The following is a 14,209-nucleotide window of genomic DNA, read 5'->3' on the forward strand; positions in this document are numbered from 1 at the left end:
GAGGAGATTAAAAATGAATTATATGTCTAACAAAATTTTCGATATAATTAAAGAAATAATGTTTCATATACTTACACATTCGTCATAAACATTTTGAACCGCTTCAACGACAGCCCCATCCTTCCCAACCCGAGCAGCCTTCCACAATACGTGCTCCGGAAGAGATGTTGCGTCACTTTTCTCCTCGGATAGCTACAAATTGAATCAGATTATAAGATCATCAATTATAACATATTGTGACAATGTATAAGCTCATAGCATTTGAATATACTCACAATTCTTTGTTGTAACCGTGCATATCCCGTACGCCCTTTTTTGTACGGATACGCGGGTTTTGATGCCCTTTTCCGATTTTTGTCGCTTACTTCCTGGATAAAAAAGTTTAAGGCATATTAGAACCAAGTAACTTAACAAATGTATAATACCATAATTAATAGACATTACATGGAATTTTTCGTTTCTTCGTTTGGCGACAAAGTTATCCCATTCTTCGGCTGAAATAATCTCCGCATACTTCATTGGCCGTTCTGCTTCAACAAAGTTTCCTTCCTCATCCTTGAGAAATTTGTTGGACAAAAAGGATCGAAATCCTCGGAGTCTTTTTCCGGCCAATTGAATACAATATTTTTGCCGGCTTTCATCGATGTGAAAGGATCTCTAAAAAACATACAAATGGAGTGTGTTATTATAAGTAATATTATAACAATATATGGTCAACAAATAGTCAACAAAAAAAACATATAATAATATATGGTAAGTACCTGTATCTCGGACCATATTTTTTCTTTGCCAACCTTCAATTCCGGACTTCTCCAATTATCACATGTAATCGGAATATGTTGTCGAACAAGGGAACCAATGTAACTTGCCAACATTGAACCGTTAGGCTCAATTAGTTGGTCTTCAGCACTCCAATGTACTTCGAATTTTTCACCCTTGTCTCTTGCACGAATGATTGACTTCATAACAGTCAATCCTCGTTTGATTTCTTTTTCAACATTGTTACGTGATCCACTCGCGTCATGGGTATCGTCTTGGTTAGCCATTTTATCTGTAATATAGAAATGATTCAATAAGACCCAAGTAAGACAATGACCATATTCGTGAAGCTACACAAAAAACACATTCATATACCTTCCATTTCTCTCATGTTACAACAATCTAAACTCTCTCTTTTTTTCATCATTATTGAATACAAACTCACACACACCTACTGCATACAAAAGACCAATGCAAACTTATGGTGTTTGGAACATGAACAAACTTGCATCCATAATCATCAAACTTCCAAGCACAAGCTCAAACACACTCCAAATGACATCAGTTTTCAATCAGAAATTAAAAACCTTACAACAAGGTGCTCATGAACACCATATAGTGCTCGTTTGCCCTAAACAACATTAATCAACATAATGCACAAAATGTAAAACTCAGTTTAGAAAATGCCCTAATCAAACACCTGAAGAAAGTGAACGGTAACGATGGAGAAGAGAAATACCTTCAAGGTGACGGTAACGATGGAGAAGAAAGTGAACAGCGACGGTGGACGCAGATAACTCAGTGAACGTGAACGCAGCAGCAGAAAAAGGCGACGGCGACGACGACGGTGAGGGAGGGAGAACGAACGGAGGACGAGAGTAATCGCAGTAGAGAGTAATCGCAGTAGAGAGAAAACCCAGTTACGTAAACGAAATAGCATATAGAGAGGGAAAATAAAGAGACATGCAGTATATATGTTATAATTTTAATGTTTAATAAAGGGGACCTTAGAGGGCGCTTGTGTAAAAAAAGCGCCCTCTAAAGGGGGCCTAAGAGGGCGCTTCTAAAAGCGCTCTCTAAGGCTTCCCAAAAGCGCTTTATAAACTGGAAATGTACATGGACTTAGAGAGCGCTTTTTTAAAAGCGCCCTCTAAGGGTACCCTTAGAGGGCGCTTCCATAAACGCGCCCTCTATTGGTGTCCCTTCATTTCCTCATTATTTTTTCGCTTCACTTTAGAGGGCGCTTTGTTACAAAAGCGCCCTCTAAAGTGCGCTGTCTATTCCTCCTTATTTTTCTCTTCACTTTAGAGTGCGCTTCTTTAAAAAAGGCTCTCTAAGGCTTTCCAAAAGCGCCTTATAAACTGGAAATGTACATGGACTTAGAGAGCGCTTTTTTAAAAGCGCCCTCTAAGGGTACCCTTAGAAGGCGCTTTCATAAACGCGCCCTCTATTGGTGTCCCTCCATTTCCTCATTATTTTTTCGCTTCACTTTAGAGGGCGCTTTGTTACAAAAGCACCCTCTAAAGTGCGCTGTCTATTCCTCCTTATTTTTCTCTTCATTTTAGAGTGCGCTTCTTTAAGAAAGCGCCCTCTAAGGTGCGCTGTCTATTCCAGTTTTTGGCGTAGTCACTACGCCAAAAAGTGCTTTTGGCAGCACCAAAAAGAAAGCGCTTTTTAAAAAAAGCGCTGTAATAGCTTGAAAAAAAATTCGCCTATGTAAAGAAAGCGCTTTTAAGGTAAAAGCGCTCTTATAGGTCTCCACTTATGGAAGCGCTTTTAAGGTAAAAGCGCTCTTATAGGTCTCAGTCTCACATCTATGAGTTTCACACTTATGAAAGCGCTTTTAAGGTAAAAGCGCTCTTATAGGTCTCATGGGTTTCACACTTATGAAAGCGCTTTTAAGGTAAAAGCGCTCTTATAGGTCTCATGGGTTTCACACTTATGAAAGCGCTTTTAAGGTAAAAGCGCTCTTATAGGTCTCAGTCTCACACACTTATGAAAGCGCTTTTAAGGTAAAAGCGCTCTTATAGGTCTCATGGGTTTCACACTTATGAAAGCGCTTTTGAGGTAAAAGCGCTCTTATAGGTCTCATAAACGCGCCCTCTATTGGTGTCCCTCCATTTCCTCATTATTTTTTCGCTTCACTTTAGAGGGCGCTTTGTTACAAAAGCACCCTCTAAAGTGCGCTGTCTATTCCTCCTTATTTTTCTCTTCATTTTAGAGTGCGCTTCTTTAAGAAAGCGCCCTCTAAGGTGCGCTGTCTATTCCAGTTTTTGGCGTAGTCACTACGCCAAAAAGTGCTTTTGGCAGCACCAAAAAGAAAGCGCTTTTTAAAAAAAGCGCTGTAATAGCTTGAAAAAAAATTCGCCTATGTAAAGAAAGCGCTTTTAAGGTAAAAGCGCTCTTATAGGTCTCCACTTATGAAAGCGCTTTTAAGGTAAAAGCGCTCTTATAGGTCTCAGTCTCACATCTATGAGTTTCACACTTATGAAAGCGCTTTTAAGGTAAAAGCGCTCTTATAGGTCTCATGGGTTTCACACTTATGAAAGCGCTTTTAAGGTAAAAGCGCTCTTATAGGTCTCATGGGTTTCACACTTATGAAAGCGCTTTTAAGGTAAAAGCGCTCTTATAGGTCTCAGTCTCACACACTTATGAAAGCGCTTTTAAGGTAAAAGCGCTCTTATAGGTCTCATGGGTTTCACACTTATGAAAGCGCTTTTGAGGTAAAAGCGCTCTTATAGGTCTCAGTCTCACATCTATGAAAGCGCTTTCATGGTAAAAGCGCTCTCATAGGTCATTTATAAAAATTATAATAAATCTAATATTACAAAATCCCTGACTTTCAGAAATCCCTCTTTCACTCTCTCTCGTTCGAAGCTCTCACTGCCCTGGAAATAAAAAAAAGAAAAGAAAAGAAATAAAAAACAAATAAAATAAAAGAAAGAAAGGTTCCACAACTGTCGTTAAATTGCATAGCATCATCATCACCACCGAATAGAAGCAATCTCTGAAGGCAAAGTGTTTGCGTTAGACTGTTTGACAATCAAATCAAGATCCATATTTCTTCTTCTGTCTTTTTCTGATTTCACGAAACCCTAAACCCATTTTCATTCCGATCGGAGATCCAACAAAATGGATGAAGAGTACGACGTGATCGTTTTGGGAACTGGTCTCAAGGAATGCATTCTCAGTGGTCTTCTCTCCGTCGATGGCCTCAAGGTAACAACACTTCGCACATCATTCAGTTTTCTGTTATTATTCCGTTGTTACTGTTATCGATTCACTGATAGATCCAATCGATCGATGAATTTTGTTTGATTCGTTCATGTTTAGGTTCTTCACATGGATAGAAATGACTATTACGGAGGAGAATCCACCTCGCTCAATCTTATCCAGGTTCTTTTTTATATAAATATTCTTATCCTAATTTTTAACTCTGAAATGAATTATGATTTGATTTGATTTATATTTTTTATTTTTGATGATTCAGCTTTGGAAGAAATTCAGAGGAGATGATAAGCCTCCTCCACATTTGGGTTCTAGCAAAGACTACAATATTGATATGAATCCTAAGGTTATTCATTTTCCGTTTACTTGTTGAATATCGGTATAGTATCGGCACTTGCCAATACTGTTTTTCGCCATTGCAGGCCGATTTTTAAAACCTTCTTATGATAAATTCATGACCTGCACAAAATAGATGCATACTTGTTTTATGATATGATTGTCAATATTCTGATTTCTGACCCTTTGTTTTTTTTTTATTTTATGAAAAATTATTTTTGGATGGCTAGTTCATTATGGCTAATGGCATGTTAGTGAGGGTTCTCATTCATACTGATGTGACAAAGTATCTCTATTTTAAAGCTGTGGATGGAAGTTTTGTCTTTAACAAAGCAAAGGTACATTTGTGTTTTTTCCCCTTCTTTCACATGGATTGCATTGGATGTATTATGATGTATTGATTGCTTTGCTGCTGGGAAATTCCTCTTTTATAGGTTCACAAGGTACCTTCAAATGACATGGAGGCCTTGAAGTCCCCACTTATGCGGATATTTGAAAAACGGCGTGCGCGCAAGTTTTTCATTTATGTTCAAGATTATAATGAGAGTGATCCTAAAACTCATGATGGGCTGGACTTGACAAGAGTGACTACTAAGGAACTGATAGCGTATGTATATGTGCCCTTTGTATTGCCTTAGTACTCTGCATAATCAGTTGGAAATTGGTTTTGAAATAACTACCATGTCTTTTGACTTGATATGGTATCATCTTTAATTTTTTGGTCACAGAGTCGATAGTGAAATGCAAGTGTATGGGCATGTCTTCTATCAGTTTTATATACAGATTAAATACATATTCATGAATTCAAATTCTAAAAGTGTGTGGCGTTTTGCTTTAAGTTGGCAATTATATTTATGAAAATATGTAATTGCTTGTCAAATTCATTTTGCATGTCATGATATTTATATATTGTGATATGTATTGGTAGACTAGGTCTCCACATCCCTATTTTCCTATACTAAGAAGCGAAGTGTAACGTTTTGTGGTTGGTTAGGAAGAATATTCTAAGATCCTTTTGCCTTTCTTGTTGACCCATGGCAGAAAATTTGGCCTTGATGATAACACTGTGGATTTCATTGAATCATTATGTTCAATTATTCATGTTAAGCTAATGAATCAAGTTACCAAAATATGTTAGTTATGTATGTTGCTTTATTATTTGACCTTGATATGCAGGCCTGCTATACAGATTCCCTGCGCAAGCAAAGCTGTTGTAGCTGTCCGGTTTTGTCCTATATTTTTTAATCTCAAAGCGACAAACTCAGGTACTTGTGCACTTAGTATAGTTCTGTTTACAACCAGTAACTATGTACAACCAGTTATATGTGGTACTGTTCCAATTAAACTGCCTGTGTGGGATGTATTCTGTCTTAAATCTATATGACCTCTTACTAGTAAAGATCATGAGTGGTGGCCTAGAGGTTCAAAGTGATTGGTCTGAGCTAATTAGACAGTTTTATATTATTTAGCTCTAGTTATGCATTAGGAAGCAGTTATGATATTTGGAACTGTGTTTTGGTCGCAACAAGCTCTTGAGTTCTTGGAAAGGAGACAGACAAGAGATTCATGGCCAGCAGTACAAACAACTTGTATCTTTGGCCGTATAATTCAGGGTTAGATTTTAATTCTAAGTTTATTCTAATCTTTAATTGTTTCTTTTACGTAAAAAATTTCCATATAAACTTTTGTTTTAATTTATAGGTGTCACTGGTTGTTGCTTGCTATTGATCCTTTAAAAGAAGTGGTATATTTTCTGAATTCGATAGATGGTGAATGGACAAATTATCCGGATATGAAGCAATTAGTTGATACGTAAGTGAGACTGTTCTAAATATTCGTGTATATTTATGTGAGATTGTTCTAAATATATGTTTTTATTTTGTTAGATCAATAAAAGTGTTCCGATCTCAAAGACAAGCTCGAGTACCACGTACTAAATCCAGCAACATTACGTGGATAAAAGTGCAGGTACTTTAATTTTCACAATTTTGCTTATAATAGTGATGCTACTTGATAAGAAAAGATAACTATACATTCTTATTTATTTTTCTATGTAGTGTCCTCTACAGCGCAACGATATCGATTGCGGATACTTTGTAATGAGGTTTATGAGGGAAATCATTAATATGAATCAAATAGAGATTCCAATCACGGTATGGATTTATAACTTAGGATTTGTTTTAATATTTATCGAATATTTCATATTATTTATTACTTTTAACTAAATCATGCATATTATGTTTTGTTATGTAGTACTTTGATGAATACAAGTGTGCTCATTACACGAGACTGCAGTTGGAACAAATCAAGGAGGAATTGTGTCAATATTTTATTGAGAAAAGATTAATTAGTATATAATAGTTTCAAAATAACATGAATACTTTGATGAAGAATGGTTTCTGGTTGGCAAGTGTATAGTTCTTTATATTTTTAACAGATTAGTTATGACTCCAAATAGGCCGTATAACATATTAGTTTTGACTTGTGTATAGTTCTTTATAATTTTAGTGATATCTTTAATTTCATGGATAGATTAATGTGTTCATTCTTGTGTTGGTTTGCTTTAAAAAATTACAAATGCTTGAATTATGACTCCAAATGTGTTCAGTGCCTATCTATCCTTGTGTTGGTTTGCTTGAATTATGACTCCAAATGTGTTCATTCTTGTGTTGGTTTAAAAAATTACAAATGCTTGAATTATGACTCCAAATGCTTGAATTAGAGAGGCTTGATTTACAGGTTTATGGGATTATTCCCAAAAAATATTACAGGTTGAAATGGTAGGCTTAAACTGAAGGCAGCGTTTTGTTATTTTACTAGAGGAAAAGACAGCGCTTTTTAGTAAAAAGCGCTGCTAAAGGTTGTCAATAGAGAGCGCTTTTTACTAAAAAGCGCTGCTAAAGGTTGTCAATAGAGAGCAATTTTTTTGCTAAAGCGCTGCTAAAGGTTGTCACTAGTGTTACGCGGTTGAATTATCAAGTTTTTCCCCTTTCACATATGACAGCAACTTTATAATATATAAATCTTTTATATAAATTATATATTTTATGACTAAACAGCATCGAGTCTATGAAAAATAAATATTTAAATTAAGCCAGGTCTTGATCGAGAATATAAGTATTGAATAGTTGATTAAAACTTTTCGAAAATTTAATTTTAATGTAGCTTCCCACTTGCCACCCTGCTGAATGGAAATTAAAATCAAATGACAATCTTTGATCATGTATGTTTGAACATTAGTTTTTTTTAATCTTCGATGATAAACAATAGTTTTAAAAGCTGGCTTGGAGTCTTTTCTTAATGTTATTTTCCCAAATGGTTTCAACGGTGAGTTTGTAACTCTTATTGTTGAAACATACGAAGATAAGTAGAAAAAGTATAACAGGTGGAGATAAATATGTAAGTAAATTATTAACAATTTGAGTGTGTTTTAAAATGACAAAATAAGAAAGAAAGTGAATGTTAATTTTTTAATTTAGAAATAGGTTGAGCATTCCGGATTTAAAAAAACACATTAGAAAAACTCATCTTCACCCAAAAGTTTAGATTTCATCTTTTCTATATTCAAATTTTTATCGATTTTGTGCAAACTCGAGTATATGCTGAATTATCCTGAATATTCATGCATAAAAACTCTAGAACATTCGAAAGTGTTTGAAATATTATAAGGAAAAAGTGATCCCTTCACAATTATAGTCTCCATCCATTCGATTTAAATTAATTTTCTAATGATCTTATAGTATTTTCAAATAATGGTAACCAAAACTTCTGTTTAAATGATCAAAGCATAAACTATTGTGTAGTAGACACATCCTACACACCAGAAAAATTTATATCATGAATCCGGGTACAATTTTATTATTTCTTATGGAAATAAAAGTATTATAAAAATTATTATTATTAAGATTCAGATTCAATTTTACTAATTTTTGGTATTTGTGTTTGGGAGTCTTGGATAATCGGGAGCACCAATGAGACAATGCTCCAGAACTACAAGAGAGGAAAACACCACATCTCAACCAAATCCGACATTTCATTCATTCATAGGCAATGTGAGACTTTAACCACTCACACTCGCACCCAACATTCTCCTCCACAAGTGTGAGTCTCCCACATCCTATAACAAGATCCAACACCGGATCCAACTCCCGCTCCCTCCACAAAGCCGAACCACGACTCTGATGTCAGTTGTTGGAAAAAGCAAATAATTCAAAGAGAAAAATAGGAACACAATCACAACACAAGAACATAATATAAAAACTCAAAAACCGGAGAAAAAACCACGACTATTGTCAACAGACAACCAGAGAATAACATTATTTTAAAACTGTTACAACACATAATATACTCTCAACTAACTTAGACCCCAGTACATCCACACCCTCCAAAATAAACATGTAACTGCATATCATAAAACTCTAATACAAGAGTATAAGAGAACAAAGAAAGTCAAATATAAACTTAAAATGCTTTTGTCTTGTGCATTTTGGAATAAAGAACTTGAATCATATATATAGCATTGAACTCCTTCTTCCTTCACAAACCTAAGTGATGTGGAACTTCAAAGAACTTGTATCCTATATATAGTATTAGACTCTCTCTTTATTCACAAAACTAAGCCATGTGAGACTTCTTCAACCATTTACACCAAACAATTAGAGCATAATTAACAATACTATAATTTTTTTGATAATGATTAAATTATACGAATATATTTTGAATTAATTGATATATGAATCAACCTTCTTAATGCATATCTATTATAATTTGTACCACATCACCATTATTCGTATGTGATGTAACACCCCGATAAAAATAAGATAATTATTTAAAATAAGTTAATAATATATTTATTAATTTAATTAAATAATTGGATTATTATTATTGGATTATTTTATTATTATTATTATTGGAATAAAAGTTGGAATTAGAAAAGGCCTCATTTGGTAAAAAGGGTTATTTTCACGTGAAAAAGGAAAAAAGAGACAGAAAAGTGGAAAAGGGCAAAGAGAACCAGAGAACAAGGGTTGAAGAGAAGAAGAGCTTGAAGCTGAAGGATTGCCGGATTAACCCAGGTAAGGGGGGTTTATCGTCGATTAATGGGTATTATGGGATAACATGTAGTGGGTAGTGATAAACCATGGATTGACTCTGATTAGAATGATGCATGATGAAATTTGTGAAATATTGGATGAACGAAAAATTGGATTATGATTGAAAGGAATTCGTAGGAATTAGATGTAAAAAAAATGTTAGAATTTGTGAAATCGAATAGGGGATAATTCGTGTTAGGTGATATGAACGATTATTGTGTAAAAATTGGATTGTAAGAGGTTGGAATTGGGAGATCTCGTAGCAGAGAAAACAATAGCAGATCTGGAAATCTGGTTTCTGGTCATACGCGTATGGCACTAGGCAATACGCGTATGAGATGGTCTGGTACGCGTATGGCATTAGGCATTACGCGTATGGATGAGGAAGATGATGTTTTGAACGTTGTTTGGTCTCTGTTGGTACGCGTATGGGGAAGTGGTACGCGTAGCATACGCGTATGAGATAGGTGGTACGCGTATGGGATTGGCTGAGAAATGGGCCATACGCGTATGGGACTAGGCAATACGCGTATGGGAAGGATTGTGATTTTTCTGTGCTGTTGTTGTGCAGTTTTTGGTTGTTCAGCTGAGTAATGTAATTTAGCTGATGTATGATAGAGTATGGATCATTTCCCGTTGTTTTAAGTAGTATAGGTATTAGTAGAGTGTGCTAATGCTGTGATTGATTATGTGGTATGACATGATATGATTATGTGGTGAATATGTTGATGATGTATGATGATATGCATAATGTGATGAATGTATCTATCATGTATGAAATTATGAATGGACTGTTTATGGCTTAGAGTGTGAGCATATGTCCATTGTGGATGATTGTTGATGTTTGCATGACTAAGTGATTTAGCTTGCATATTGTGGCCTTTATGGTGGTAGCTAATTCCCATGGTGAGGAATTAGTGAGTGAATCATTGTGGATGATTGTTGATGTTTGCATGCTAGGTGATTAGCGTGCATATCATAGCCCTTGGGGTGGTAGCTAATTCCCATGGTGAGGAATTAGTGAGTGAGTCACTAGGTCTCAAATGAGTGGGACTAGTGGGCTTGGTAGCCGTACCTGGATTTGGTCGGTGAGGTTGAACTATACGTTCACGAATAGTCGGTACCGCATGCATGGAGTCTCATTGCATAATGTATGTATGTATGGCATATAATATGAATGGATGTATTCCAATATTATATGCGTGTTGTATGGTTGTGTTGAGTTTGAGTATGATGATGATGATGATGATGATTATGAGTTGATATTGTCGTTGCTGAATATGTGTGATCTGATTAGGGTGATGATATGTGTTAAATTACTTAGCATTACATGATATTTTATAATGCTTATTATATTGATTGAGGAACTCACCCTTACAACTATTTTTCAGGTAACGAGCAGTGATTGAGTAGAAGCTAGTCCTTGGAGTCTAGTGTAGTTCCTTAGTGGGTCATGCTCTGGTAGATGTAACATCGGGACGGGATGTTTTAATTGTTTTCAGATTTGGTTGTTGAACAACTTTACATGTAATGTGTTACATGTTTTGCATGATTGATTTGATTTCTATCCGCTGCGTATTGTGCAAATGCTTTATGTTTTGAATTAATAAAAGAGCATGACGGTTATTTGGTGAATGGTGTGAAATGATTGTGTGACACCCTTAATTGCATAATTACTCTGATTGATATATTGCTATTTTAATTAAATATTTGGGGTATTTTAGAAGGGTGTTACATTAGTGGTATCAGAGCATAGTCGGTCGAGTCGAGTCGTAATTATTCTGTTCCCCTGTACGGGATAGGTGTTGTGTAACCCTATCAGTACTTATTGTTTAGCTTGTTGGGTTTTCAGAATAGAGATGGCTGGAAGAGGTAGAGACGATGCTGCGATTGCTGAGGCTCTGGGTATGCTAGCTGGAGTACTTGGAGGGAATCCAAATGTTGTGGGAATGGGAGCTGCTCGTCAACTGAGTGAGTTCCAGAAGAACAATCCTCCAATGTTCAAAGGAGCATACGATCCAGATGGTGCTCAGAAGTGGTTGAAGGAGATCGAGAGGATCTTCCGAGTGACTGAGTGTGCCGAAAACCAGAAGGTCAGGTTCGGTACGCATATGCTGTCAGAGGAAGCGGATGATTGGTGGGTTGCTACCCGCACTGAGTTGGAATCTGCTGGGAATGCTGAGATCACTTGGGCTGTGTTCAGAGAGAAATTCCTGAGGAAGTACTTTCCAGAGGATGTCAGAGGAAAGAAAGAGATAGAGTTCTTGGAATTGAAGCAGGGCAACCGGTCTGTTACTGAGTATGCTGCTAAGTTCACAGAGCTGTCGAAGTATTACACTCCCTATGCTGAGGCTACTGGGGAATTTTCAAAGTGTGTGAAGTTTGAGAACGGGTTACGTCCCGAGATCAAGCAGGCTATTGGATATCAGCGGATCAGAGTGTTTTCTGATTTGGTTGACTGTTGCAGGATTTTTGAACAGGATACCAAGGCCAGAGCGGAGAGCTATCATCAGAGGGTTGATAGGAAAGGCAAGAATCAGAATGATCGTGGAAAACCGTATGCAGCTGGCAAAGGTTTTCAGAGCCAGAGTGGGATGAAGAGGCCTAGTGGGGGAGACTCTAGTGCCCCTGCTAAGTGTTACAGATGTGGTCAGGCTGGACATCGTATCCATGAGTGTACCAGTAATGAGAGGAAGTGTTTCAAGTGTGGAAAAGGTGGTCATTTGGCTGCAGAGTGTCGGTCGAAGACTGTGACTTGTTTCAACTGTGGAGAGTTGGGTCATATTAGCCCACAGTGTCCTAAGCCGAAGAAAGAGAATCAGTCGGGAGGCAAGGTCTTTGCTTTATCGGGTTCTGAGACTTCTGCAGATGATCGTTTGATCCGAGGTACGTGTTATATTAATGGCTTTCCTCTTGTAGCTATTATTGACACAGGTGCGACTCATTCCTTTATATCTTTGGATTGTGCTGTGAAACTTAAATTAGAGATATCTGAGATGCATGGTAGTATGGTGATTGATACTCCTGCGAAGGGTTCAGTGACTACTACTTCAGTTTGTTTAAATTGTCCTTTGAGTATTTTTGGTAGAGACTTTGGGATGGACCTAGTGTGTCTTCCACTAGTGCAGATTGATGTTATCCTGGGTATGAACTGGTTGGTGTTTAACCGAGTCTATATCAACTGTTTTGATAAGACTCTGATCTTTTTTTGAGATTGAGGAAGGAAAGAGTTTATTTCTATCTGCAAAGCAAGTGAATGAGGAAGTAGCAGATGGGGCAGAGTTGTTTATGCTGTTAGCGACTTTGTAGGCTAAAGATAAACTGGTGATTTGCGATCTAGCCGTGGTGTGTGATTTTCCTGATGTGTTCCCTGAAGAAGTGAATGAATTGCCGCCAGAGCGTGAAGTTGAGTTCTCGATTGATTTGGTACCTGGTACTAGGCCGATATCGATGGCTCCGTACCGTATGTCTGCTGTTGAGTTAACTGAATTGAAGAGTCAGCTGGAAGATCTGTTGGATAAGAAATTTATTCGTCCGAGTGTGTCGCCGTGGGGTGCACCAGTGTTATTGGTTAAGAAGAAAGAAGGTACTATGAGGTTGTGTGTGGACTACAGGCAACTGAATAAAGTAACGATCAAGAATCGGTATCCTTTGCCGAGGATTGATGATTTAATGGATCAGTTGGTTGGTGCGAGTGTGTTCAGCAAAATAGATTTGAGATCGGGGTATCATCAGATACGTGTGAAAACTGAGGATATTCAGAAGACTGCTTTCAGAACAAGGTATGGACATTATGAATATTCTGTAATGCCTTTTGGTGTGACTAATGCGCCTGGAGTATTTATGGAGCATATGAATAGGATTTTCCATTCGTATCTAGACCAGTTTGTTGTGGTGTTTATTGACGATATTTTGGTGTACTCGAAATCTGAAGAAGAGCATGCTGAGCATTTGAGAATGGTTTTAAGAGTTCTACGAGAAAAGAAGTTATTTGCTAAACTGTCTAAGTGTGAATTTTGGTTGGAAGAGGTTAGTTTTCTTGGTCACGTGATTTCAAGAGGTGGTGTTGCTGTTGATCCTTCTAAGATAGAAGCGGTATCTAAGTGGGAAGCTCCGAAGTCAGTTTCTGAGATAAGGAGTTTTCTTGGACTTGCAGGTTATTATTGGAAATTCATTGAGGGATTCTCTAAGTTGGCGTTACCGTTGACGATGTTGACTAGAAAGGGGCAAGCGTTTGTTTGGGACTCAAAATGTGAAGAAGGTTTCCAAGAGTTAAAGAGAAGGTTAACTACTGCTCCTATTCTGATATTACCAAGTCCGTCGGAATTATTTGAGGTTTACTGTGATGCTTCATTGTTGGGTGTGGGTGGTGTGTTGATGCAGAACAAGCAGGTTATAGCTTATGCTTCGAGACAATTGAGGGTTCATGAGAGGAACTATCCGACACACGATTTAGAGTTGGCAGCTGTGGTTTTTGTTCTGAAGTTATGGAGGCATTATTTGTACGGGTCAAGATTTGAAGTTTTCAGTGACCATAAAAGTTTAAAGTATTTGTTTGATCAGAAAGAGCTGAATATGAGACAGAGGAGATGGTTAGAGTTTCTGAAGGATTATGACTTTGGTTTGAATTACCATCCGGGTAAAGCAAACGTAGTGGCTGATGCATTGAGTCGGAAATTATTGCATATGTCTATGTTAATGGTTAAGGAATTGGATTTAATTGAGCAGTTTAGAGACTTGAGTTTGGTGTGTGAGAGTACTCACAATAGTGTTAAACTGGGAATGTTGAAGTT

The 14,209-nt window shown here is 37.0% G+C and overlaps 1 protein-coding gene across 1 annotated transcript; it reads left to right on the forward strand.

Moving 5' to 3' along the window:
• Window positions 1-3,721: 3,721 nt before the first annotated feature.
• On the forward strand, window positions 3,722-5,540 carry LOC127104829 (guanosine nucleotide diphosphate dissociation inhibitor 1). The gene is made up of 7 exons (XM_051041975.1): window positions 3,722-3,978; window positions 4,093-4,155; window positions 4,250-4,333; window positions 4,554-4,661; window positions 4,758-4,930; window positions 5,365-5,456; window positions 5,500-5,540. The coding sequence occupies exons 1-7, from the start codon at window positions 3,892-3,894 to the stop codon at window positions 5,538-5,540; spliced, it is 648 nt and encodes a 215-aa protein (XP_050897932.1). The 5' UTR covers window positions 3,722-3,891.
• Window positions 5,541-14,209: the final 8,669 nt, after the last annotated feature.

The sequence above is a fragment of the Lathyrus oleraceus genome, chromosome 7 (assembly GCF_024323335.1).
Source record: "Lathyrus oleraceus cultivar Zhongwan6 chromosome 7, CAAS_Psat_ZW6_1.0, whole genome shotgun sequence".
Taxonomy (NCBI): Eukaryota; Viridiplantae; Streptophyta; class Magnoliopsida; order Fabales; family Fabaceae; genus Lathyrus; species Lathyrus oleraceus.